The 25,644-nt window shown below is 49.4% G+C and overlaps 1 protein-coding gene across 4 annotated transcripts in view; it reads right to left on the minus strand.

The window, feature by feature from the left end:
• USP7 (ubiquitin specific peptidase 7) overlaps positions 1-25,644 on the minus strand; it is a 1,709,027-nt gene that overhangs the window by 1,075,038 nt on the left and 608,345 nt on the right. For all 4 annotated transcript variants that reach the window (XM_078663105.1, XM_078663106.1, XM_078663108.1 and 1 more), the window contains one exon: positions 24,939-25,029. In XM_078663105.1, the coding sequence (XP_078519231.1) occupies positions 24,939-25,029 (91 nt within the window). The remainder of the gene's footprint in view (positions 1-24,938; positions 25,030-25,644) is intronic.

Here is a 25,644-nt window from a genome sequence, read left to right on the forward strand (position 1 = left end):
AGAGAAACTTCCCCCTTCACAAAAACCTTGGAATGATAGAGAGGAAGGGATGGACAGACAAGCCTCCATAGGCTGCGATTATGTGTCTGAAAAAAGGATACCGTGCCTTTAAGGAACTCTCCAGAGACCCTCGGTATGCCAGCATGCACGGCCAAGTCCTTTTACTTTCAGTTCTTTTTGAAGGTGCATAAAGCAAGGCCTGTAGCATACATTACAGTACTATTTCTCCACCAGGGAGGAGGGCGGGCGCTTATGACTATAACAGAGATACCCCTACTACAGAACTGGAGTTACAGGTAAGAAACTACTCCTTCTGTAGTAGGGGATCTCTGTGTATAGTCATAATCTAGTGAATAGAATGGCATGCCCATCCCTAAACCAACCCTGCGGTGGAGAAAAGACAGACAACACCACTACTGTGCAAACAGATTTCGCAACGAAGCCTGCCCAACCTGATCATCTGCCCTAGCATCAGAGTCCAGACAGTAATGCTTAGCAAAGGTGTGGATCGACTTCCAAGTGGCCGCCCTGCAGATCTCTGCAATTGGAACATTGCGGAGCAAAGCTGTTGAAGCTGCTTTACCCCTGGTAGAATGAGCCTTAGGCTTACCCCCTAAGGTCTTGTTCGCTTTCTGATAACATAGCTGGATACATGACACAATCCACCTGGAGATGGGCTGTTTATAGGTAGCAAGACCAGTCCTGACCGACCCGTAGTTGATAAACAATTTGTCGGACCTACGAATATCCTTGGTCTTATCCAGATAGAATTTCAACACCCTTCTGACAGCCAGGGAATGGAGAGAACGCTCCGCTGGAGTGGAAGGGTTCTGAAAAAACGTTGGTAAAGTTATAGTCTGATTAACATGAAAATCAGAGATCACTTTAGGAAGGAACTTAGGGTGAGTATGCATAACAACCTTAGCAGCATGAAACACAGTATAAGGTTCCTGGCAACACAATGCCTGTATTTCAGGTGCTGCAGTGAAGCCTTGTGAATAGGCTCGAAAGGTTCCTTCATCAACCTGGACAGCACGACATTCAGCTCCCACGAAGGCAAAGGAAGCCGAACAGGAGGGAACACCTTCAATCCTTCCAAAAAATCCTTTATCACAAGAATCTGGAAGAAGGACGTCTGCGAAGGACATTTCCTGTATGCAGTCAATGCTGCGAGGTGAACCTTAATGGAAGAGAAATGAAGTCCAGACTGAGCTAAATGCAGAAGGTATGGAAGGATAACATCTTTCTTGCAGGTCGTCGGATCATAGTTCTTAGACGTGCACCAGATGCAGAATCTCTTCCACTTGTAAGCTTAAAAAGTCCTAGTGGTAGGGCCTCTTAGTCTCCTTCAATATGTCCATGCAATCCTCAGGAAGATTCAAGTGGCCATCTCAGGAGCCACCACTGTCTGGGCCATTACGGACCGATGAGGATCACCCGCGCCCTGGACTGGGACAGCTTGATGTGCACCGCCTGAATTAGTGGAATTGGTGGAAAAGCGTACAGAAAGCTGTTCGACCAGCTGATCCATAACGCGTTCCCCAGAGTCCCCGGCTGGTAATACCTTGAAGCGAAGTTGCTGCATTTTCTGTTTGACGGTGGCAAACAGATCTATGTCTGGAGTGTCCCACATGGCGAAGATGTTATGTTATGTTATGTTAATAACACTTCTATAGCGCACAGCTGCCCCAGCCAAGGGGCGTCCCGGCGCTTCAGAGAGAGTACCCAAACACAACACAGCAGTACAAGGGCAGAAGCGCACAGATCAGAGTACTAAGATGTATGAGGGAACAGATGCGTTTTAATAGCCCTCCTAAACTTCAGAAGCTCATCCATTTCACGAATGTGGGACGGAAGAGAATTCCACAATTTTGCAGCCAAAACCCAGAAGGACCGACCTCCAGCCCTGCACAACCTGAACCGTGGGACCACCACCAAGTTTTGACCCAAAGATCTCAAGGAACGAGAGGGCATATAAGGCACCAAAAGATTATCAAGGATCTGGGGAAAGGCCAATTTGAGGATCTTGAAGGAAAGGCACAGGGTCTTAAAGTGGATCCTCTGTGCCATAGGCAGCCAGTGCAGATGTAGAGTACCTCGTCGTTTAGGACCCACTCGTGGTTTTCTTGGATCAACCTGCTGAGGGCGTCCGCTTGAACATTCTGTACACCTGGCAGATGAGTCGCCGTTATCGTCAGTCCTCTGGCTAGCAGCCAGTGCCAGATCGCCTGCGCTTCCTGTGACAGTGTGCGCGATGTTGAGCCCCCCTGCTTGTTGAGATAATACATTGTGTCGTATTGTCAGTCTGCACAAGCAAGGAGTTGGTCTGGAAGGACGGATGAAAGTCCTTCAGTGCCAACTGAACAGCTCTGAGTTCCAGGAAATTGATGTGATACGTGCACTCTGCCGGAGACCACATTCCCTGGATCTGTAGATGGTCTGAATGCGCTCCCCAACCCTGGAGGGACGCATCAGTCACGATAGTGTGAGTGGGGATGTCCTTGTGGAAAGGAACCCCTCTGAGGAGACTCTCTGCTGAGCACCACCATCTCAGGGACTGTTGGGCGTGAAGAGACAACTGGATACTGTCGTCCCAGCACCCTTTCCTCTGGTCCCACTGATACTCCAAGCATTCCTGCAGCGGTCTCATATGGAGACGCGCATGTGGAGTGAGGAAGATGCAAGAGGCCATCGACCCCAGTAGAGAAGACACCGGCCTCACTGTTGTAGATTGAGCAGCTATGAGAGCCTGAGCCTTCCGAAGGATCAATAAGCGTCTCTCCTCCGAAGGAGACACGCTTGCTGACAGCGTATTGATGGAGGCTCCCAAGTACTGCAGGCACTGGACAGTTATCGGGACAGACTTGGACATGTTTAGGTGCAACCCCAGCTGGCTCAACAGAACAGCCGTCTTGTTGAAGTGCAGTTGTGCTTCCTGGAAGGTGGAGGCTTTGATCAACCAGTCGTCCAGGTACGGGTAGACAAACACCTTGCTCTCTCAGATGCGCTGCAACCACTGCCATGCATTTGGAAAACGTCCTGGGTGCAGACTTCAGTCCAAACAGTAGTACGGTGTACTGATAGTGTTTGGTGCCGACTAGAAATCTCAGGAACTTCAGGTGTTTCCGTGCAATGGGCACATGCAAGTACTCATCTTGCAGATCTATTGCGCAAAGCCAGTCTCCCCTTTGCAGCGGAGGATAGATCTGGTGCAAAGACAGCATGCAAAACTTTTCCCTGCAAATCCATTTGTTTGCTTGTCGCAAATCCAGAATGGGCCTGAACTCGTTCTTGTCCTTCTGTACCAGGAAGAAACGTTCATACAGGCAGTTTCCCCTTTGAGACAGAGGGACATCTTCTATCGCCCTTTTTCTTAAAAGGGTATCGGCCTCCGCCTGGAGCTCGCGCAGTCGGAACTGCGAGCAAACTGGTGGAATTGCTGGAGGCGGGCTGGTGAAACGAAGACTGTATCCATTGCAAACAATATTCAGCTCCCACTTGTCCGGAGTAATTTTTCTCCACTCTGCCAAGTAATGTTGGATGCTTCCCCCCACCGGAGCGGGTAACGGACAAGGGGGAAGTAGCACCTCAGGGCCTAGACCCGGCCAGGCCTTTGGGCGTCGAGGAGGACTGCTGGCCGCCTCTGCCCCTCTGTCGCTTCTGGAAAGGCCGCCTCTGGTACTGCTGCTGTTGATTTTGCTGCTGGCCAGTCTGACGACCTTGCACTCTGCCCTGGGCACCAAAACGCCTCTGGAAGGGGCGGAAAGTCTTCTTCTGCTCCTTCGGCTTCTCTAACCAGACAGCCCTCAGGGTTTCAACCTCCGCCTTCATGCGGGCCATCTCATCAGCATGTCTGCCAAATAATGTCGCCCCCGAGAACGGCAAATTGGCAACCCTCTGCTGGGCCTCTGGCTTCAGCGACGTCAGGAGCAACCAGGTATGACGTCTCAAATGTATCCCTTGGCAGTAGCCATGGGCAGCCAAGAGCGATGAATCCGCTGCTGCACTGATCACCTGATTGGACACCATCATGCCCTCGTTGATGATCTCTTGAAAATCCTCCCTCTTGTCCCTAGAGAGATGCTCCAAAAACTGTTGTAGGGAATCCCACAACGTTCAGTCGTATCGCCCTAGGAGAGCCGTGGCACTAGCGCAATCTCTGTGCAGTTCCTATGATCAGGAGCTTCTTTCTCCTCATCTGCTGCTCTGATCGGTCTCAGACCTTTTATACACACAAGAGGCATGTGAACTCGCATAGAAGCCCGCCCCCAATTTGGCCCAGCCCACACACGGTAGATATGGGGAGAAAGCACACCTGCCCAGCCTCGACCAAGCTCACTATTCTTTTTGGGCTCATGAATGCGTTACTGAATTTGATCATCAACTCGGGCACCTGCTTTATTTATCTGTAAGTGCTTCCTGTTTATCTTTAATTTTTGTGATAGGAGCATCGTGCCAGAATGAACCCTGCCCTTCATTATTAATCCAAGAATACGCCATTGTTTTGTGCGATATCTACTCAACTGGAGTACTTTCTACTGGCTAATCAGTAAGTGCTACCTCGTTGGATAAATGTATAGTGCTTTTCCTACACTACAGCTGCGTAAAGTGCCAGAAGAGTTGTCTCCAGTGACCGTGTGTGTTACTGCCATCACGCCGAAGGGAGTGCAGGGGTCCCTTGAGTGGGCTGGCCATAAAAAAAGTTTTAAAAATCCGCCCGCAAGCGAATTTGAGAATTTTTGGCAATTTAGCGAGATTCGTGGATCGCGAAATTGCCGAAAATCCGCAAATTTAGCGAGCGGAATGGATTTTTGGCCCATGCCTTTAGGATGTGTCTGGGAGGTATAGTTAAAGTCCTTTTACCTTTAATATAGAATTTTTGAATACATTTAACAATTGATCTAGAGATAGGATTTCCTTTACGAGGCGGAGCAAATGCAACAAAATGTTTAGTTTTGTGAAAATATTTTTTATTGAAAAAGTAACATACCCTTGGTTACACATTTTTGGTCGAGCCCATCTAGCTGCAAATTCCTTACCAGCCGGTAGAGACGCTCCTCTTCCTTAGAAGGATGAAGGGGAGCAAAGATGGTGGGCAATGCAATTGACTGACGCAGATGGAAAGGGGTCCCAACTGTTGGCAAACAGGTGGCCAGGATACAAAGCACCACTGTGTCAGGAAAGGACATAAAATATGGAGGGTAGCAAGATAACGCCTGCAACTCACCTTCCATGCTGATGTAATCGCTACTATGAAGGCTGTTTTGATAGTCAACAGACAGAGGGAAAATTGTGTAGAGGCTCAAAGGGAGCACACATCTGAAAGGTAAAGACCAAATTACGGTCACACTGTGGCATAGCAAAAGGCGTGGGTGGAAAATGGATGAGCCAGCCCTTTCAGAAATCTATAAACGATAGAAGATTTGAAAAGAGGGTTGGTCTGGCAACCTAAAAAAAAAGTAGACAATGCAGAAAACTAACCCTTGAGTTCCCAAATCAGAGCCCGGTTAGGCAAGTGTCAGAATAAACAAAAGGACAGTGGAAAGAATCAAAAAGAGGGTCCACAGAGCTTTCTGTACAGTATAATAAAAATTTCTTTCAAAGGCAGGCGTATAATGTCTTAGTGGACGGCAGACTGGCTGCCAGAATAACGTTACAGACTTCGGGAGGAAGGTCAAAAGCTATCATCTGCCACTGCTTAATCTCCATGCTTGGAGGCGCAAAGGTGACAGGTTCGGGTGAAGAACCCCTCTCCTGCTACTGCGACAGGAGATTCTGCCGAAGGGACAGCCTGATAGGAGGATCGGTGCTCATTCTCAGTAGCTCTGGATACCAAACGCTCCTTGCCCAGTCCGGTCCACAATATTGACTTGGGGCCAGTCGTTCCTGATCTTCTTCGGAACCCTGGGCAGAGTGGTATGGGGTAGAAAGCCGTACAGCAGGCCTGAGCACCATTTGCGACAAAAAGCGTAGCTAAGTGATACCCGCTTTGGAAACTCAAGCGTGCAGTATTGCGGACACTGTGTTCTCTTCAGAGGTAAACAAATCTAACCAAGGCTCTCCTCACTGTTGAAAGACCTTACGCCACCTACGACTGGAGGCGTTGGTTGTGATTCGCTACGTATCGACGGCTAGGTTTGTCCGCCCTGGCATTCAGAGAAACCACCATGTTGAACCATCAGGGTTATGCCCTGTAGTTCATCATTTCCAGAGACACAGCAAAGAGTCCAAGACCGACACCACCCTGCTTGTTGTGATACCACATGGTGGTGATATCCTTTAACACCTGCACTAGCTTACATTTGGCAGTGGGAAGAAATGCTTCCAATGCCAATCAAATTGCTCGTTCTACCTTGTCCAACAGACTTATGTGGAGCCCTGACTCCGCTGGAGACCAATGTCCCATGATCTCCACCTCTCCCAAATGGCCTCCCAATCACAAAAGTGAAACATCTGTCACTTCAGTGAGTTCTGGTTGGGGAGGAGAGAGGGGTTTGCCATTGACCCAAACATGGTTCGTCAACCATTAATGCAGATCTTTTGCAGTTTGTTCCGAGATCTGGACCTTGCCAGTGAGGTTCTCTCAATGCTGTGCCCACTGGAACTTCAGATCCCACCGCAGAGCCCGCATACGCAGCCTGGCATGTTTTACCAAAAGGATGCAGGAGGCCATGAGGCCCAACAGCCTCAGTCAGTCTCACTGAAATACAGGATAGAGGCTGAAACATCACAATCATAATCTGAATATCCTGGACTAGCTGCTCTGGAGGATAGGCCTGAAACTGCACCGTGTCCAGAACTGCTCCAATGAAGGGGAGCCTGTGAGAAGGCAGGTGTGACTTTGGCACATTTATAGATAACCCCAGCGGATGCAGGAGGTCCGCTGCAGTCTAAAGGTGACAGACAGTTTGGGGCAAGGACAACTTCAACAGCCAGTCGTCGAGTAAGGGGAAGACAGACACCCATAACCTAGGCAGATGAGATGTGACCAACGCCATCACCTTGAACACTGGTATGGCCAAAGGGGACCACTGTAAACTTAAAATGCTTGCAACCTACTTTCAACTGCAAGTAACGCCTGTGGCCCGGCAGGATGGGAACATGAAAATACATATCCTGCAGGTCTAACCCTACCATCTACTCTTCCTGGTCAATGGCAGACAAGACCTGACCTAGAGTGAGCATCTTTAACTTCTTCTTGAGGAAGAGAGGGACTGTCCGAAGATCAAAAATGGGCCGCAATCATAACAACCTCTGTCTACTTCTGATACCGGGACCCTTTCCATAGCTCCTTTGGCCAAGAGAGCTGTAACTTCCTCTTGGAGCAATCTTGGCTGACACTCTTTCAGCTAATCCTGATTTGGCAGAATGGGAGGCGGAAAAGAAAGGAACAGCAGAGAATAACCCTACTGGACAGTCAGCGAGACCCACTTGTCCGATGTTGTGATCTCTAGCATGGGAGATGATGAATCCTCCCACCAAGTGAAGTAATGTGGTCCTGTGAGTCAGCCTAGGAGCGCTTGGAGGCTGAGGCTGCCAGTGGCAGTGTGGCCAACATCTTCTGTCCTCTATTCCTGGATTAGAATGCACAGCATCCACATCCTCGCATGGCTTGGGCAGTCTGTGCAGGACAGTGGCTGGGATAGGGCTGATGCAGCTGGAAACCCCTTACGTTGCCACGAAAGGAAGACTGGCAACCAGGAGTGGAGGAAAGGCCCAAGGATCAGGCCGTAGCTCGAAAGTCCTTGAATCTGACCCGGGCAGAGTAACTTTTCCTCAAAAAGGCTGATTCCATCTTCGGGCATGTCCATCAAATTGGTTTGAATATCGCCCAAAAAGCAAGTTTTTCTTAGTCAGGCATGGCGCCTCAAGGCCACTGTCGTTGAACTCAATCTGCCCAGAGAACCAGTCTAATTTAAGTCACACCATATGGTTAACTTTGCTTGCTGCATATCTCCCATCCTAGACTGCTTGGGAGATAACCGCCAGGGTCGCCTCTGGGACTTTTGGCAGTACTTGCGCAATCATATGCCAAAGGGAGTGAGAGAAATGGCCTAATAAGCGTGCGGTATTCAGCGACCAAAATGCCTGGCTTGAGGAAGAAAACAACTTCTTCCCAACCTATTGGATTCACTACCTGGAAGGGAACGCGCCGTGGGAAGTAGACGCCTGCACCACCAAACTTTCAGAGATAGGATGTTGGCTGAGGAACTTCGATCACCAGGTATAGGGTGATGGCGGCATGCGATCGTCCTATTTACAGGAGCCTCCTGTGCTAGGCTTGGACCACGCACCTAGGATGTCTGCAAGTGCAAACTGGGAAAAGGGGTTCAGAAGTGGAAGCCCCAGGTTGAAGCATTTCGGTCAAAAATTTTGTCCAGACCTGCACTGAGGGCAGCTCTAGTCCAAGGCCCTGAGCTGCCCTTTTTACCATCATTGCAAAAAACACAGTTGATGGACAGAATGTAGAACAAGGTCATACATTCACCCCAGTACAAGGATCTGGGCCTAAATCCATCGTTTTTTTTGCACTCCACACCACCCTGGGTTTTACCATCATGGCATAGGATGCACCCTCATCTGTAGCCGCTGTGGGCAGAGAGAATCCCAGTATCTGGAGAAGTGTCCAATCTACTGGCTTCTGCAAGTTCCCCATATGAGTCCAAAGGCTCTGCAGGCTCACCCTGGTGTTCCAAAGGGTCCATAGACCCCTCCCATTCCCAGAGCTTAGCACGACAACATAGAACCCCTGGGTTCAATCAGCGCAGGAATCTGCACCGAGAGACGACGTTCTGGCTCAGTGTTGTCAGGGATGAGAATGGGCTGGCACCGCTGGTGGCCATTGGCGATGCAGCAGGCGCGGTTCCAACACCAGAGAATGTCTCATTGGCACGACCAGTGTCGATCCAGGATAGGATCCATGAGTCCCCGACGCCGTGGCCAGAGCAGACTGCGTCGAACCCGATGGGGCCCCTACTGACTCAGCAGAGCTCTCCTAAAACCTCCTCTAAAATAGCCTCTTGATAAGGGCAATAGGTTGTTACCATTGTAAGAGGAGGAGGGAGTTTCTGTAGATACACTTTTGGAGCCACCCCTGTAAAAGGAGAGCCAAAAGGATACCTATTTGTAGGGGACTGCAAGGCACCCATGGATTTTGCAACCTCTTTGTATTTGTTCATTTTCTCCAGTGAGGTATCAACTGCTGGCCAAAGAGATGTTCCTTAAACGGTTGATTGAGAATGGAGATTTGCTCATCAGGCTTGAAACCAGAGATTCTCAACCATGCATGCCTGCGTAGTACTACACCAGTGTTTACTGCACGAGCTGCTGTGTCGGCTGCGTCTAGGGCACATCTGATGGAAGTTTGGTAAATTAGATTGTCTTCCTAGATAAGATCTGTAGCCCTAACCTTATGCTCTTCAGGGAGAAATTGCATACGCTATTCTAGCTCATCATAATGAGCCCTATCGTAGTGTGCCAACAAAACTTGAGTATTAGCAATGCGCCAATGATTGGCCACCTAGGAATCTACTCTTTTGCCCGAGGCATCAATTAGCATAGACTCCTTGTCACAAGGATGGGTCTCACCTGTAGTTTGCGAGTCTGCTCTTTTGCAAGCGTTGGAAACAACAAGAGTCTAAGGGTAACTGACCTTTGATATAAGTGGGGTCAATATGTGCAGGTTTATACTATTTCTCCACTCTAGGTGTAATTATTCTTGCCCTCACAGGATATTTGAATATTTCATCTGCATGCTTTAACATCCCTTAGAGCATTGGCAGTGTATGAGTGGCTTTTTGAGTGGAACATAGGGTCACATATGGGAAGTCCTCTTCTAATGGCTCCTTATGCAGCTCTACCCCACAATATTGAGCAGACCTATTAAGTAGCTCAATATATCCAATGTGATCATCAGGTGGCGAGGGTCTGGACGGATATAGATTGTTGTCATTATCGGTGTTTGGGTCAGTGTGTTAATCCTAACTGGGGTCAATGTCCTGTGGCCTATCCTGATCCTCATCTACATTCCCATCAACCTGTGGGTCAGGTGATAGTGGTGGTGATGAATTAATGGGTGTGCTGATTAAGTTGTGATCAGTGGGGGCAGGAGGTGGAATGTTAGGTGGAGATGGGTTAGTACCCACATTTTTTCTTTTGAGAAGAATGTGGTAATCTTTTGGCTGGTCTATTTTCAGTTTATTTGGAAAGGTGGCATGGATATGTATGAGAAAGTGGGTTTTTGTTGCAGTCCCCCCCCCTTTTTTTGCTGGATTTCTGAGGCACTCTGACTTGATGTGCCCTGAGTCCCTGCCAATCAGGCTGCCATGGCCTGTGTTCTTTCCAGAAAAACCAAAACCAAATTGGCATCTCTGGCCACACGTCAGCCCCTGGTAAATGGTACCACACTTACCCAGGGTACTGTGACAAAGGAAGACCTCTAAGGGCTGCAGCACTTATTGTGCCACTCTTGGAGGCCCTGTGCTCTGACACACACACACACACACACACACACACACACACACACACACTATCTTTGCAGGCTGCGTGTCTTGGTGCGTAACAAAACAGTCGACATGGCACACATCCCTAAGTGCCATGACCAAAAAACACTGCCCTGGCATTCCTCACTCACCCCTCTAGCTGGGTGCCCTTTGCCAGTGGTGTGGGTACAGGTGCATGAGCCCTGTACCCCTACATTACCAAGGTGTATTCCTGGGCACTGTAAGTGCATTGCTGCCATTAAAGAGTATATGATGCTGGGAGGTTGTCATTACGAACTCCACAGCACCATAATTGTCCCCCCCCCCCCCAACAACCTTTGCGCCTGGAACCCAATCACCACTGAAGACACCATCCGCCTGATGAACTCCATCCACTCAGGATCGCCTACCGACCCATGTCCCCACCACATTTTCAACAAAGCAAACTCCATTATCGCACCCCATCTCCGAGACGTCATCAACTGCTCCCTCAACTCTGCTACCTTCCCGGAAAGCTGGAAACATGCCGAACTCAGCGCCCTCCTGAAGAAACCCACAGCAGACCCCACTGAACTTAAGAACTACCGCCCCATCTCGCTCCTCCCATTCCCTGCCAAAGTCATTGAGAAAGCCGTCAGTCAGCTCGCCACCTTCCTCGAATCCAACAAATCCCTGGACCCTTCACAGTCCGGCTTTCGAACCAAACACAGCACCGAAACCGCACTCAACGCAGCAACAGACGACATTCGAACACTACTGGACAACGGAGAAACAACCGCCCTCATCCTACTTGACCTCTCCGCAGCCTTCGACAGAGTCTGTCAAAGCACCCTTATACAACGCCTCAGCAACGTCGGAATACAAGGAAAAGCATTGGACTGGATCACCTCGTTCCTCGCCGGAAGAACCCAGAGAGTCCGCCTCCCCCCTTTTAGATCAGAGGCCACCGAAGTCATCTGCGGCGTACCACAAGGATCATCACTCAGTCCCACCCTCTTCAACGTATACATGAGTCCCCTCGCATCCATCGCGCGCCAACACAACCTCAACATCATCTCCTACGCAGACGACACCCAGCTGATCCTTTACCTCACCAAAGACCCAAACACCGCCAAAACCAACCTACACGAAGGAATGAAAGAAGTAGCAGAGTGGATGAAGATCAGCCGTTTAAAACTGAACTTGGACAAAACGGAAGTCCTCATCTTAGGATCATCCCCCTCCGCCTGGGACGACTCATGGTGGCCACCGGCCCTGGGAAACGCACCCATACCCACGGACCACGCACGTAACCTAGGCTTCATCCTGGACTCCTCCCTCTCGATGACCAGACAAGTCAACGCCGTCTCATCATCATGCTTCAACATCCTACGTATGCTCAAAAACTTCTTCCGTTGGATCCCCACCGAAACAAGAAAGACGGTCACCCACGCACTGGTCACAAGCCGACTGGATTACGGAAACACCCTTTACGCCGGAACCACAGCCAAACTACAGAAAAAACTCCAACGCATCCAAAACGCCTCAGCCAGACTAATACTAGACATCCCCCACCAAGCTCACATTTCCGGCCACCTGAAAGACCTCCACTGGCTCCCCGTCAACAAGAGAATAACATTCCGTCTCCTCACCCACGCACACAAAGCCCTCTACGACCCGAATGCCTCAACACTCGCCTTTCCTTTTACACCCCCACCCGCCAACTACGATCGTCCAATCAAGCCCTCGCCGCAATTCCACGCATCCATAGATCCACCAAGATCCTTCTCCTACTTAGCGGCCAAAACCTGGAATTCTCTCCCCACCCACCTCCGCCTTACACAGAACCACCTATCCTTCAGAAAACAACTAAAAACTTGGATATTCGATAAGTAAAGTTTCCCCCTCCCTCAAGCGCCTTGAGACCCTCTGGGTGAGTAGTGCGCTATACAAATGTTAAACTTTAACTTGAACTGAAGACTGAGAAGTTTGGTATCAATTTTCTCAGCACATTAAACCCACACTGATTCCAGTGTGGGATTTAATGTAAAATGCAGTTCAGAGGGCATCTTACAGTTGCCCCCTGAAACTAACCCACAACCCGCATCCTGAGTGAGAGGATGCTTAGGCTGCCACCCAGCAGACATGTTGCTGGACCCCTGGGTAGATAGCCAACCGCTCTCGTGGGCCTGCAACAATGCACATCCTGGGGCGAGGTGCTACGCCTCCTTCCCCAGGATGGGCAGGGGAAGCTTTAAAGGCATGTTGCCTTTATGAGCCTCTCCAGACCACTTGCTGTACTCATCAACTGGTCCCCACCGGTTCTGACCCCCACTCTGGCGAGAAGACTGGCAGGAAAATCCAAGTGAGGAAAGGGGAAGTGTGCCAGCCTCTGCCAACCCCACCCCTCAGGTGGGGAAGGGGAGGTGAAGCACATCTTCGGGCTGCCGCCTTCTTGAGGATAGGGAGCCCTACCCAATCAGGACTATGCTCCTGCCCCTCTCCCACTGGAGAGTGGCAGGATAGGGGGTGTACTAACCCCAGAATAGGGACCCATTGGTCCCTGACCTTTCCCTACCTGTAACGCCCCTAGATTTAGTATTTAGGGGCACCCTGAACCTTCCTTCCTTAGAACACGATTCCGAAACTACAAAGAAGACTACCACCTGCCATGCAGCTGCTCAAAAGAGGACACCAACTAACTTGGCCCCAAGCCCTACCGGCCTCTCAACCCTCGAACCTGCGCCTGCTATACCCCAGCGCCTCCTGTGGTCAGCAACCTCGAAAACCCATGAGGATCTGACTGCCTTGCTCCTCCAAAGACGGGGACTCCCACGAGCAGAGGTTCTGCTCAAAGATCTACAACCCCTGGTGCCAGCCAGGAACCGCGAATCCAGCACACTGCTCCCGCCCGTGCCTGAGTGGACAAAGACCACAAGGACGTCCACCCCCTGCGACTGTGACCCAGAATCCAGGACCCTCCTCGACGCTCCCGACGCCGCCTGCATCCTCACAAGGGACCCCACCAACCACGACCAGCAGAGGCTAAGATTTCCCGACACCAAAAGACACCCCTGCACCCGGCACCCCACGCCCCCCTGTGCCCAACTCCTGGATGTCTACCTAACCCACAGCTTCCCAAATTACCTCTCGAAGTGGTGTTCGCACCTGAAAGAATCTGTCCCCCGAGCTTGCAGCCTTTGTTCGTCTTGCAGCTTTCCCATTGAAATCCACGGGCGCCCGACGGCCCAAAAGCACCCTGCACCCAGCCGCCGTAGTGCCACTGGAAGTACAGCAACTGTCGTATTCTACTTCCCCACTTGCCCTGTGTAAGTGACCCAGAGCTCAGCTCCCACAGCCACGTGGGTCGACGAGCGGAATCGAATAGATTAAGGTTGCGTCGTACTTTGGATAGAATATGAAGAGTTATAGATGTTTTGCGTGTCGAAAAAGTTATAAAAACAAAGTTTTCGAATCGGTGCACAAAAAGTTGCATCAAAACCCAATGGCGGAAAAAAACAATCTAAGAATGGAGTCGATGCCCATGCGCACTATTGTCCAAGCGAGGAATCACCTATCTTGTGACTACAAAGACTTCTTCCAAGACAACAAGGTGCAACCATCCGAGCCCAACACCAGATGGCGATCTAATGCAAAGTGTACCATATGCAGCTCATATGCCTCGAACGAACAAGTTACTTACCTTCGGTAACACTTTCTGGTGGATACAGTATCTGCCTGTGGATTCCTCACCTTGAGAATATCCCCGTGTCAGCAACATTCGGAAATTCTTTTTGTAGCTTCACGCCGACGTGGACGACGTCACGGAAGCACGCCATCACACGCGGCTCCGCTGACGTCACCGACTCCATAACAGGCCCTCGTCGGCGTGATGACATCAGTTCCGCCCTTTTTTCGTGACTTCGAGGCACACGGACAGATCAACAACAGTAGATATACACACAATGTATACAGTACCAAATCAAAATAAAACACGGTGTGTAGTCAATGCAGGAAAGCAATCATAATAACACTTTCCCTTTGACAATAAAAAATTTACATACACTAAATCAGGTATAGAAGAGTGGACAACGGGGAAGCGGGTGGGCCAGTGAGGAATCCACAGGCAGTTACTGTATCCACCAGAAAAAGCGCTACCGAAGGTAAGTAACTTGTTCTTCTGATGGATACATCTGCCAGTGGATTCCTCACCTTGTGAATAGAGTCCCACAGCAGTCCCACTCCCGGAGGAGGGTGTCCACTCTCCTAATCCAGAAAATCCTGGAGGACAGAACGCACAAAGTGGTCGTCCCTCCTCACTTCGTAATGCAAGCAGTAATGCTTCGCGAAAGTGTGAAGGGAAGCCCAAGTCGCTGCTCTACAAATGTCCTCTACAGGTACACCCCTAGACAAAGCAGATGTAGTAGACATTGCTCTAGTAGAGTGAGCTCTTAAACCTTCAGGAGGTTCCTTACCCGCCAGAGAATAGTATATCTTGATACACAAGACAATCTATCTCGACAGCGTGCGCTTGTGAACCACCTTGCCTCTTCTGGCTCCAACAAAACCAACAAAGAGCTGGTCATCCACTCTCAACTCCCTGGTTCTGTCCAGGTAGAAGCTCACCACCCTCTTCGGGTCCAAGCGGTGAAGTCTCTCCTCCTCCTTTGAAGGGTAAGGGTGAGGATAGAAGATAGGAAGGGTAATTGACTGCCCTAGATGGAAGGAAGTTACCACCTTAGGCAGAAAAGCAGCCCTGGTCCTGAGTACCATTCGTTCAACATAAATGGTCAAGAATGGGGGCTTTGAACTAAGAGCTTGAAGCTCACTTACACTCCTTGCCGAGGTAATTAAAATCAGGAAGACAGTTTTAAAAGACAACAGTCTCAAGGGACACTTGTGCAAAGGTTCAAAAGGTGAACCCATCAAGAAAGTGAGAACAAGATTCAGGTCTCATTGAGGCACAATACAGGGAGTAGGAGGAAATTTATTTGTAAGGCCTTTAAAAAACCTTAAAACAATAGGAGATTTAAATAAGGACGGCTGATTAAACAGACAGAGAAAAGCAGACAAGGCCGAAAGATAACCTTTGACTGTAGCTACGGCAAACCCTTGCTGAGCCAAAGAAAGTGCAAACTGAAGTAGGAGCCTTCAAAGGGTCAATGGACTTCTCCCCACACCAAGAGACAAATTTAGACCATCTTAAGAGTAGATAGACTTGGTGGAATCACACCTAGCCGATAAAATGACATCCACCACATCATGTGGGAGAGAAAAAGAATTAAGGTTGCCCCGTTCAATCTCCAGGCATGAAGGTGTAAGGTCTGGAGGTGGGGGTGTAGAACCTTCCCTTCCATCTGAGATGGGAGATCTGCCCTGAGAGGGAGCGGCAGGCACGAGGAGAGGTGGAAAAGATCTGTATACCACACCCTTCTTGGCCAATCCGGGGCGATCAATATGACTTGGGCCCGGTCTTGGCGAACCTTCCTCAGAACTCGAGGAATCAAGGGTATGGGAGGAAACGCGTAAAGGAGTTTTGAGTCCACACTCCGCTGAAACGCATCCCCAAAGCTCCCTACATAGGATACTGGAGACTGCAGAATGACTGGCAGTGAGCATTCTCGTGAGTGGCCAACAGGTCCACCCGAGGAGTTCCCGACGTCCAAAAGACGTAACAAACCACCTCCGGATGAAGCCTCCACTCGTGGTCGGCTGAGAACTGCCGACAGACTGTCTGCCCGCACGTTCAGAACCCTGGCCAGATGATGTGCCATCAGACACATCTGATGGTCCTGAACCCAGGACCAGAGACGCAGAGCCTCTCTGCAAAGGCACGGCGACCCTACACCTCCCTGCTTGTTGACATACCACATCGCGGTAGTGTTATCCGTCAGGACTGACTGACTTACCAGGAAGGGAGGACGGCCTTGAGAGCTAAACGTATCGCCCGCAACTCTAAAAGGTTGATGTGAAGCAGCATTTCCTCTGGAGACCAAAGACCCTTGATCTCCAGACCCCTCAGATGAGCACCCCACCCTAGAGTGGATGCATCCGTTATTACTGTGGCAACCGATGGAGGACGATGGAAGGGCCTTCCTTGAGACAGATTGCCCTCCACGCTCTACCAAGACAGATCCGCTGCAGCTTCCCTGGAGATCCTCACTGACTCCCTGAAATCTCCGTTGTGCTGATACCACTGCCTGCGGAGGCACCACTGGAGTGCCCTCATGTGCCAGCGTGCATGGTTGACCAACAGAATGCAGGAAGCCATCAAACCGAGCAGATGGAGGACCTTCAGGACTGGATCGACCGCTCCATTGTAAAATAAAGGAATCATTTCCTGTATGTTGCGAATCCTTTGACGAGGAGGGATTGCCCGAAACACAGTTGTATCCAGTACAGCACCTATGAACAGGTTGCGCTGGGAGGGCACCAGGTGAAATTTGGGTACATTTATCGAAAAACCCAATCTGAACAACTGAGCTGTGACTTGCAGATGATGGAGCACCTTCTCTGGGGATTCTGCCTTGATTAGCCAATCGTCCAGATAAGGGAAAACTGGTATCCCTGACCTTCTAAGATGTGCTGCCAACACAGCCATCACCTTGGTGAAGACTCGAGGCACAGTAGTAAGACCAAATGGAGGGACCACAAACTGGTAATGCTGCGAACCCACCGTAAAACGGAGATACTTCCTGCGCGACTCAGTGTGAGAAGTTGGCCTGATATATAGTGCTCACTATTCTAGTGATCACTGTATCATTCCAAACAACCCTTATTGATGATTGGTTGTAAGTCAACCTTATAGACCAGCTATCCTAGTAGCGTGGACAAGAGCAGTCTTTAGGCTAAACCCTAGAGGGCGTGTTAAGCCAGCTGTTTTACCATCACATATACCCCTTGAACACCAAGTGAAAGGCCACCACACAAGTTGTTATAAAAATAAAGGATATTTATTAACAACAAGTCTACCCTGAACTCTTTATGAGTCAGGGAGCTAAGCACAATACAAAACTCTTACGAAAATACTGCAAGTTGCACAAATAAAACAAATGCCCGAGGGGCACGAAAAACCATATACTCTAAAAGTGGAATGTGAAATACTAGCAGGTAAGTAACACGATCCAGAGGCTTCAGGACCGCTAGGACTACCTTACTGAACCCTCAGGTTAGGAGCAGGAGGTCTAGGGAACCCGGGTGCAGAGTGGGAACTCTTACGCGGAATGCGGGACAAAGTCTATGGAGGCTAGTATTTTTTAGGTTACTGTTTCCGGACGAATCCGACTAGGTAGACTAAAAACGAAAGGATCTGGACACTAGGAGAGTGAACCTGTGCTGGAGCACAGAAATGCTCGAGTTACCTAGCCCAGGGGCTGCGGCTGCATAGGGTTCAAGTGATGTCGGGAATCCTCGTTGTAGTCTATGGAGCCTGAAAGAAGATGTTGCTGGCAGGCGACCAGTGAAGATGTTCGGTGTGATCCAAGGCTGGATCAGTGAAGAAGATTACCTGAAAGCAGAGGGGACTCAGTTCTCAATCACTAGCCAGTGATTGTGTGGGCACCAGGATGGCACCGGATGAAGTCACCGCGATCAGGTGAGTGGGTGACGCTGGACCCTGCAGCCACACGGGCCAGGAGGCGTTGTCGGCGTCCAGGCTGGAAGTGCGAACTGTCCCACGATGGTGTCTGTCGGCGATGCTGGATCCAGGATTGGAGCAACAAGCCTTGGCAAAGGCAAGCCCACGCGGTTGAGTCAAAATGGCGTCTGGAGTGGACCAGGAGGGTCCAGGGTACCTCTTGTTGGACAAGGAGCAAGGGCCAGTCTAGAGGACCTAGACCAGCGGTGAAAACGTCTTGGTACGTCGTCAGGAGGGCCACTAGCCGACGGGCAAGTGACCGGACAACGTGGTGAGCAACAAAGAAGCAGAAGGGCCCTACGCAGATCTCGTGGATGCTGGGGGGCTGGACTTCGGTGCTGGAGCTGCTCAGGGTTGGGGCTTCTCAAACCCCAGTGCACCCACTCGAGGATCCCTCGGCGGTCGTGCTGGTTAAGCTTCGTGCAGGTCTTGAAGATAGCCGGTCCCTCGGGTCTCGTCGCACCCACGAATCTCAGCTGGGCTGATGATGCAGGTAGAGGTCAGAGATGGCAGGGAGTCCGGGTCTCGTCGAGCTGGGCAGTCTTGATCCGGAGGATGGACGTGCAGCAAACCGCAAGCGCTTAGATGGTGCCTGCTGGTGCAGGGTGGCTACTCCTTAGCCACAAGGGAGAGTCTTCAGAGAATTATAAGAGTTCCTTTTGTGGAAAGTAGTTCAAGTTTCAAGATTATCCAATTTGGGAAGGGTGCCCGCTCCTACCTTTATTCTAAGAAAAGGGGCTGGCACGCGACTAGGTCCTGCCCATGGGTGGGACCAGGAGGGGGGTGGTTACACCCCTCTCCTGGTCCGGTCTCCCCCCAGCTCAGGGGCTGGTGTGCCCCTGGAACTGGTTTGAGCCGGCATATGCACAGTGAGCACCGGGGTGCCACTTGCAGTCACCTTCCTCTCAGCCCTGCCTACCTGGGATACACAAAATCCTGTCTGGGATGGTGCTGGCACCGCCCCGGACAGGAAACCCTTTGTCCAGGCCTCCCTCGCTGGAAGGACTCCCAGCAGCAGGAGGTCAGACTTGTGTCTGTGGTGGCAGCATCCATTTTGTGATGCTGAGGCTTGAGTTAACTTTAACCGGGGTTCACAGTTACATACATGTCGTGTCCCTCTAGAAGGGTGGAATGCTAACCCCGTCGCCAGAATTGGCGAGGGGTTAGTATTCCAATTCGTATGACACCTTACTCGACATGTTTTGATAATGCTATGCCAAAGTTAGCATTTGACCGCGAGGTTCATAATGCACTTGAGTATATGGTATAGCGTTATCATGGAACAGCTATTAGGACTTGGTTCCGCAAGCTGCAAACGGGCTCAGCTCATGCCAGAGCACCATCTCACATAATTCCAAGCACTCTGCCTTCAGGATTGATAAGGCCTGCCATAGGAGTGACTGATAGGAATATATGTGTCCATTTTAGGGTTAGATATAGGAATACTATATCCAAAGCAAAGGGTGTTTACACCACCTTGCCCCAGCTGTTGTGCAGCCAGTTGTGTCAGATTTGGGTGGCCAGCCAGGGGTGGCATAATACATGCTGCAGCCCCTGGTAGGCCCTGGGTACACCAATGCCCTGGATACCTAAGGTATGATGTACAGGGACTGATAAGGTGGCCCAGTACCAATTGGTAAATGCACCTAAGGTACATGCTTGTCAATTTAGAGAGAGAACAGCTAGGCTGTGGGTCTGATCAGCAGGCCCACAGCCAGGGAAAGTCGTAAACCAATGAAGCAAAAAGCAAAAATCTGGGGTGGCCATGGGATTGCAGACCCCACTCTCCTACATTCAGGATGGGGATGTGGAAATATGCATCCTGCAAATCGATCGACACCATCCAGTCTTCTTCCAGCAGCGCTTGAAGAACCTGCGCAAGGGTGAATATCTTGAACTTCTCCTCCTTCAGGGAGAGGTTCAAAGCCCTGAGATCCAGGATTGGATGAAGTCTGCCATGCTTCTTGGGGATCAGGAAATACCGGGAGTAGCATCCCTGACCCTTTTCCTGCTCCGGAACCACCTCTATCGCACCTTTTCTCAGTAACGCCAGGACTTCTTCCTGCAGGAGTAGCAGGTGGTCCTCGAGCAAAACCCTGGGCAAGGAGGGTAATTCAGAGGGAACTCCCGAAAGGGAAGAGCATACCCATTCTCCACGAGATTGAGAACCCAAAGGTCCGATGTGACCGATTCCTAATCTCGTAGAAAAAAGGTAAGCAGACCTCCCCACAGGACCTGCATGATACGGAATGGTGGATCTAGGGCTGCTTTGCTGATGTTGGAGGGGGATGGGGAGAAGAGGAGGAGGAGGATGCTTGACATCCTAGAGGACGAGCCCTTTGTTTGCCTCTGTATGACTTACACAGCGGATTTTGCTGTTGTTGCGACTGCTTGTAAGGAGGAAAGGAGGACCTTCCAAACCCCCTAAACCTTTTGCCCACAGTTCCTCTGGATTGCAAACCCAAAGACCTGGCTGTAGCTCTGCTGTCATTGAATCTCTCCAACGCAGCATCAGCCTTCTTTCCGAAAAGGCCCAAGCCATCAAAGGGTAGATCCATTAAGGCAGCCTGGACATCCGTAGAATTCAGAAGTCTTCAACCAGGCTGCTCTCCTGGTGGCAATAGAAGATCCCATGACTCTCGCCACAGTCAGCTGTATCCAAGCCACTTTGGATGACTTGCCGAGCAGCAGCTTGAGTGTCAACCAGAACCTCATTAAAAAAAGTCTGTCCTCCTCTGGAATTTTAGGGGCCAACTGCTTCACAGAATCCATCAAAGCACGGATGTAACGCCCCAAGAGGCATGTGGCATTAGTTGACTTGAGAGCCATACTCTGACGAAAAAACTTTCTTCGCGGATTGGTCCTGTTTTTTTAATCTGTCTCCAGGAACCTGAGGGAAAGCACCTGCTGATTTCTTGGAGCAGGCTGCCTGCACCACCAAGCTCTCTGGCAAAGGATGTGAAGTTAAAAAGTCTGGGTCTCCAGGAGCCACCCTATACCTTCTTGCGACAGCTTTAGCAACTGCAGGAGCCGTAAGAGGTATAGTCCACACATCCAAAATTGGCTTCGTCAAAGCTTCATTTAAAGGAAGCATAGGCTCTACCACTGAAAACGGAGACTGGAGGACTTCTGTTCATATATTAGACTTGTACTACGCAGTAGTCAGATTCAAATTCAACAGTTCTGCTGCCTTCTTTCTGACCACATGATATGGTGCCACATCCTTTGAAGGGGCATCTGGGACAGAGGAGAACTCCCAATCCGGAGACAGCTCCAATCCACTAGCCTCCCTTAGGTCATCAAAGAAATCTTCCAATTTCTGCAGCTCACCTTCTTCTATCTCCGCTTCTCTGTACCTCTGTTCATCTAGAAGTCGCTGAGCCTCACGTCTCGACCTCTCCTTCGAAAAAGGCGTCGGCGGATCCGCAATCGACTCCGATGGAGCCGGAGTCGGCATCAAACTCAGAGCCGGAGGAACAGGCCACTGATCGAGGTTGAACTGGAGCCGGCGCCGGTGACGAAGGAATCGGCGTAGAAGACCTGGCGGCACCGAGAAATGCCAAGGCGGCGTCGGAGCCGGCATAAATGGCATGGACGGTGCCGTAGCATAAGTCTGGGGGACTCCCAGATTATAGGCCATCGGACCCATGGGACCAACCGGTGCTCCAGAGGGGTACGTGGCTCTCGAGAAGACACCATACATGGCATTTAAATACTGTGTAGGGTCTTGACCCGGGCCTGGAAAGGGAGGGTATAGACGCACAGGCTGCTCTTGAGGAGGCGCCGGTGTCTTGTCGACCTCTTCCTCGGGTTGGTGTGCCGAAGTCGTCAAACTCTCGGGCAAGGGAGCCTTTTCCTCCTCTCGAGTTGGTGTTCGAGACGGCGCCGGAGGGGGATTCGACAACGGAGCCGGCGACTCCATGGTCGAAGCCTCACCTTCCGGATCCAGAGCCTCTGAAGATGGAGATATATCATCCTTACGATGCCTTCTACTCAGTGACTTCGGCTTAGAATCCAAATCTTTTCCAGAATGAGGACGAGATCCATGCTTCTTCTTGTGCTTCTTTCTTGCCGATCTGGAAGCATGCCCCGATGACTACTTCGAAGGCGACCTCGAAAGAGACCTCGACCGCGAGCTCTTCCTGTCCTTTTTACCTTTCATTTTAGCAACCAGGAGCTTCACCTCTTTCACGAAGGGCCTTAGGATTCATCTTTTTACAGGACGGACACCCTTGGACATCATGGTCCGAGCTCAGGCACCATACACAATCTTCATGCGGGTCCGCACTACATCATTTTTCGCGCATTCACCACAGGGCTTGAATCCGGTCTTCTTCGAGGACATCTTGACAAGGAGATTACGAAAGAAGAAGACACTTAAACCAGCAAACAGTAACAAAGTTACTATAAAAGCTACAGCGGATCCCTCGAAAACCGTTATCGACGTGTAAAAAAGGAACTGTCGTCATCACGCCGACGTGGGCCTATTATGGAGTCGGTGACGTCAGCGGAGCCGCGCGCGATGCCGTGCTTCTGTGACGTCAGCGCGAAGCTACAAAAAGAATTTCCGAATGTTGCTGACGCAGGGGGATATTCACAAGGTGAGGAATCCACTGGCAGATTTATCCATCAAAAATGAAATTACATGTGATAACGTTGGCTGGTTTTTGCCAGAAATTCTTCTAAGGGTCGATTTTCGAAACATACAAATATTCTTTAAAAATGGCCTGTGTAACAAAAACTATTTCTTTTAACTGTTTACGGGAGATGCACCAGGGCTGTATCCAGGATCTAGCCCGGAGTAAGAAAACATGCAAAGTAACTGATATTGCATTTTACCTAAAATCCCCATTGAGCTCAATGTTATAATTGTGTTTAACTTGCGTTGCATATTGCAAAAACTATTTATTGCATTCAAAAGTCTATTGCTCCTTGAAAGTATTCAACTGTAGCATCTCATTCTGAGAAAGTATTTTTATACCTACTTGTGGTTCTAAAATAAAACAATATATTTTTATATACAAACCAATTGGCCTAGAGTTCAGCTCTTGAGTTTGTGAGACCATTTGCCGACAGTGTGTAAAAAAAATGCTTTACACTGTCCTCTGATATTGCCTTACTCTCTAAAGTGGTAGCTTGGTCGAGCAGTAAGGTTATATCTAACTTTAACCTCTGGGGACTGTGGACTCTGTGCACACTGTACCTTACTTTGGTGCAGTATATACAGACACTTTCTTACAATATGTCCCATGTCTGGGTTTATCACAAACGTTTTCTGTTTCTGATCTGACGGGGCGGCATCGGGCAAAGGCTCTTTAGACGGAGTATCCTTGTCCTTACTTGCCGGTTTCTGCTTCGAAGGTTTCGGTTCCGAACACTTCGGTGCCGAAGGCGGATTCTTCGGTACCGCTGGGATTTCCACAGAGATGTTTTAGTGCTGAAGGTGTTGGTTGGGCACCGATATGGGGCTGGCTCGAGCTGGAAGGCTTTTCTCTGAGTTTCTGTGCCAGGCCCGAGGGCGGGGCATCTTACACTTTGTTGGTGCCGAGCGTGATGTTCTGTGTCAGAATTTTCACCGAGGATGTACGGTGCGGAGCCGCTTTGATTTCACAAAGCGGCGTTTTTAATCTGAAAGATCAGCATGCGTTTGTCTTTCTTGTCATACTTTTGGGCTAGGCAGAGGTTGCACACTTCATGTAAGTTGGTGAGTGGAAATTTAGCATGACATTCGGAGCAGAGTTTGAAAGGAGTCTGTTCCATCGACTGCTAGCGCTGTCGGAGCTGGTAGGCCCGACAGTCCGCCACGAGTTTTCCCATTGAAGTTGTTTTGAGTTGAGACGCTACACAAAGAATGGAAAACCACAATCGATAATACCGTCGAGGTTAGTGGATTGCACGAAGGGGACCGAGAAACAGAGCCGAACCGGAGCGCATAAATACACATCCGAACCAGATGGGGGGGGTAATTAATCTAAGGATGTAGTCGATGGCCATGTGCACTATTACCCAAAAGGAGGAGTCAACTACCTTGTGACTGGAAAGACGTCGAAGAAAAACAAAGTACAAAAATCCAGACCCAACACTAGATGGCAAGCTATGCACATGTTATCTACAGCACGTTTTCTATAGAAGAGAAATGCATCTCCGCTGAAGTGTACAAATGTGATTTTAAAGCAATGGAAACCGTGTACCCTTCATTAAACATCAAGTGAAACTTGACGCGCCTGGTACAATCCTTATGACCAAATTTGTAGAATGTCTTGTGTTATCAAGAAGTTGGTCGCAAGCAGATCAGAGTGAAGAGAATGAAGAATTGTGGTACGTTCCGGAATCCAACAGGAAACCGAAAAAGTAGGTTCTATCAATGAGTAAAGAGGTTTGATATGCTGGGCATAATGAGGAATGTATACCCTCCCGAAATTAACAAAACCAAGCAAAGATTGCACTTTTTTGAGAGTAGATGGAAGTTGCAATTGGGCACAAATTTTCCAGAAATTGGGGGCCAACCCCCTACCTTCATTTAGTTCGTAACCAAGAAAAAGAACCGCCAAGTAGGCGATGAGAGACTTTGCAAAATTCAATCTGTAACCACAGTTTGTTAAACGTACATTATTTGAATGAGCACAGCAAGTTAGTAAGCCGTCTAACATTTTAAAATTCATAACTTGTTCTAATCGGCAGAAGCTATACAACTAAAAGTAGTTGGGCTGATTGGCATCTAATATATGTTATAAGCTTTTGCTTTTATTTATGCAATGAATCCAGTTAAGACCAAGCCAAACAAAATACACAAACTTAAAAGCCTTAGAAACACAATGTTATCAGGAGGTGAGGAAACTTACTATTTTTCTTCCCCTTTATGCTTAGTTGGATATCATAATAATCCTCTATTCTTTCAGACCGGTAGTCTACATGCTTGCACTGGATGTAGGACTGAAAAAACAAAAAAAACAAGACAACATACTGGTCAACTTTTGCGCCCTTAATTTAGAAAAAAAAAACTGACAATGTACTCAGAATTCTAACTAAGGCTTAATCCACCCACTTCACTTTGGGTCAGGCTAATGGGGGACATCAGTCTGAAGAATACCAAATAGCGTACTAAACCATAATAAAAACCCAAGAAAAGTGCACCCCGCTGGTCCCCAACCTGACCAAAACAGCCTCTTCCATGATCTTATTGCATCCGCCATACTTTGTCTCCTTGGCTTGGAGGACACCATGCACAAACTTTAAGGGAAACAAAATCCTTTTAATTTGACTAAATAAGATATTTGAAAGGAACCAATGGCAAGTATTGGAGTTAGTACCCTAGTACATTGTTCTTGCTCATTGTCAAGAATGTGTCCATACTCTGGGAGGAAGAAAAAAAAGATTTACATGGTGCAAGTAGCAATGTCCAAAACTGGCACAGAAAAATAACTGTGCAACAAAGTTTAACAAATGTATGCATTTGCTGCAAAAAGAATGTTGGCAGGATGAAGTTACTAGAAGCTGAGGAGGTCTAACAGTACCAATTTGCAGAAACTTTCCATGGTTACCCACCTT

This window comes from Lissotriton helveticus, chromosome 10, assembly GCF_964261635.1.
Source record: "Lissotriton helveticus chromosome 10, aLisHel1.1, whole genome shotgun sequence".
Classification (NCBI taxonomy): Eukaryota; Metazoa; Chordata; class Amphibia; order Caudata; family Salamandridae; genus Lissotriton; species Lissotriton helveticus.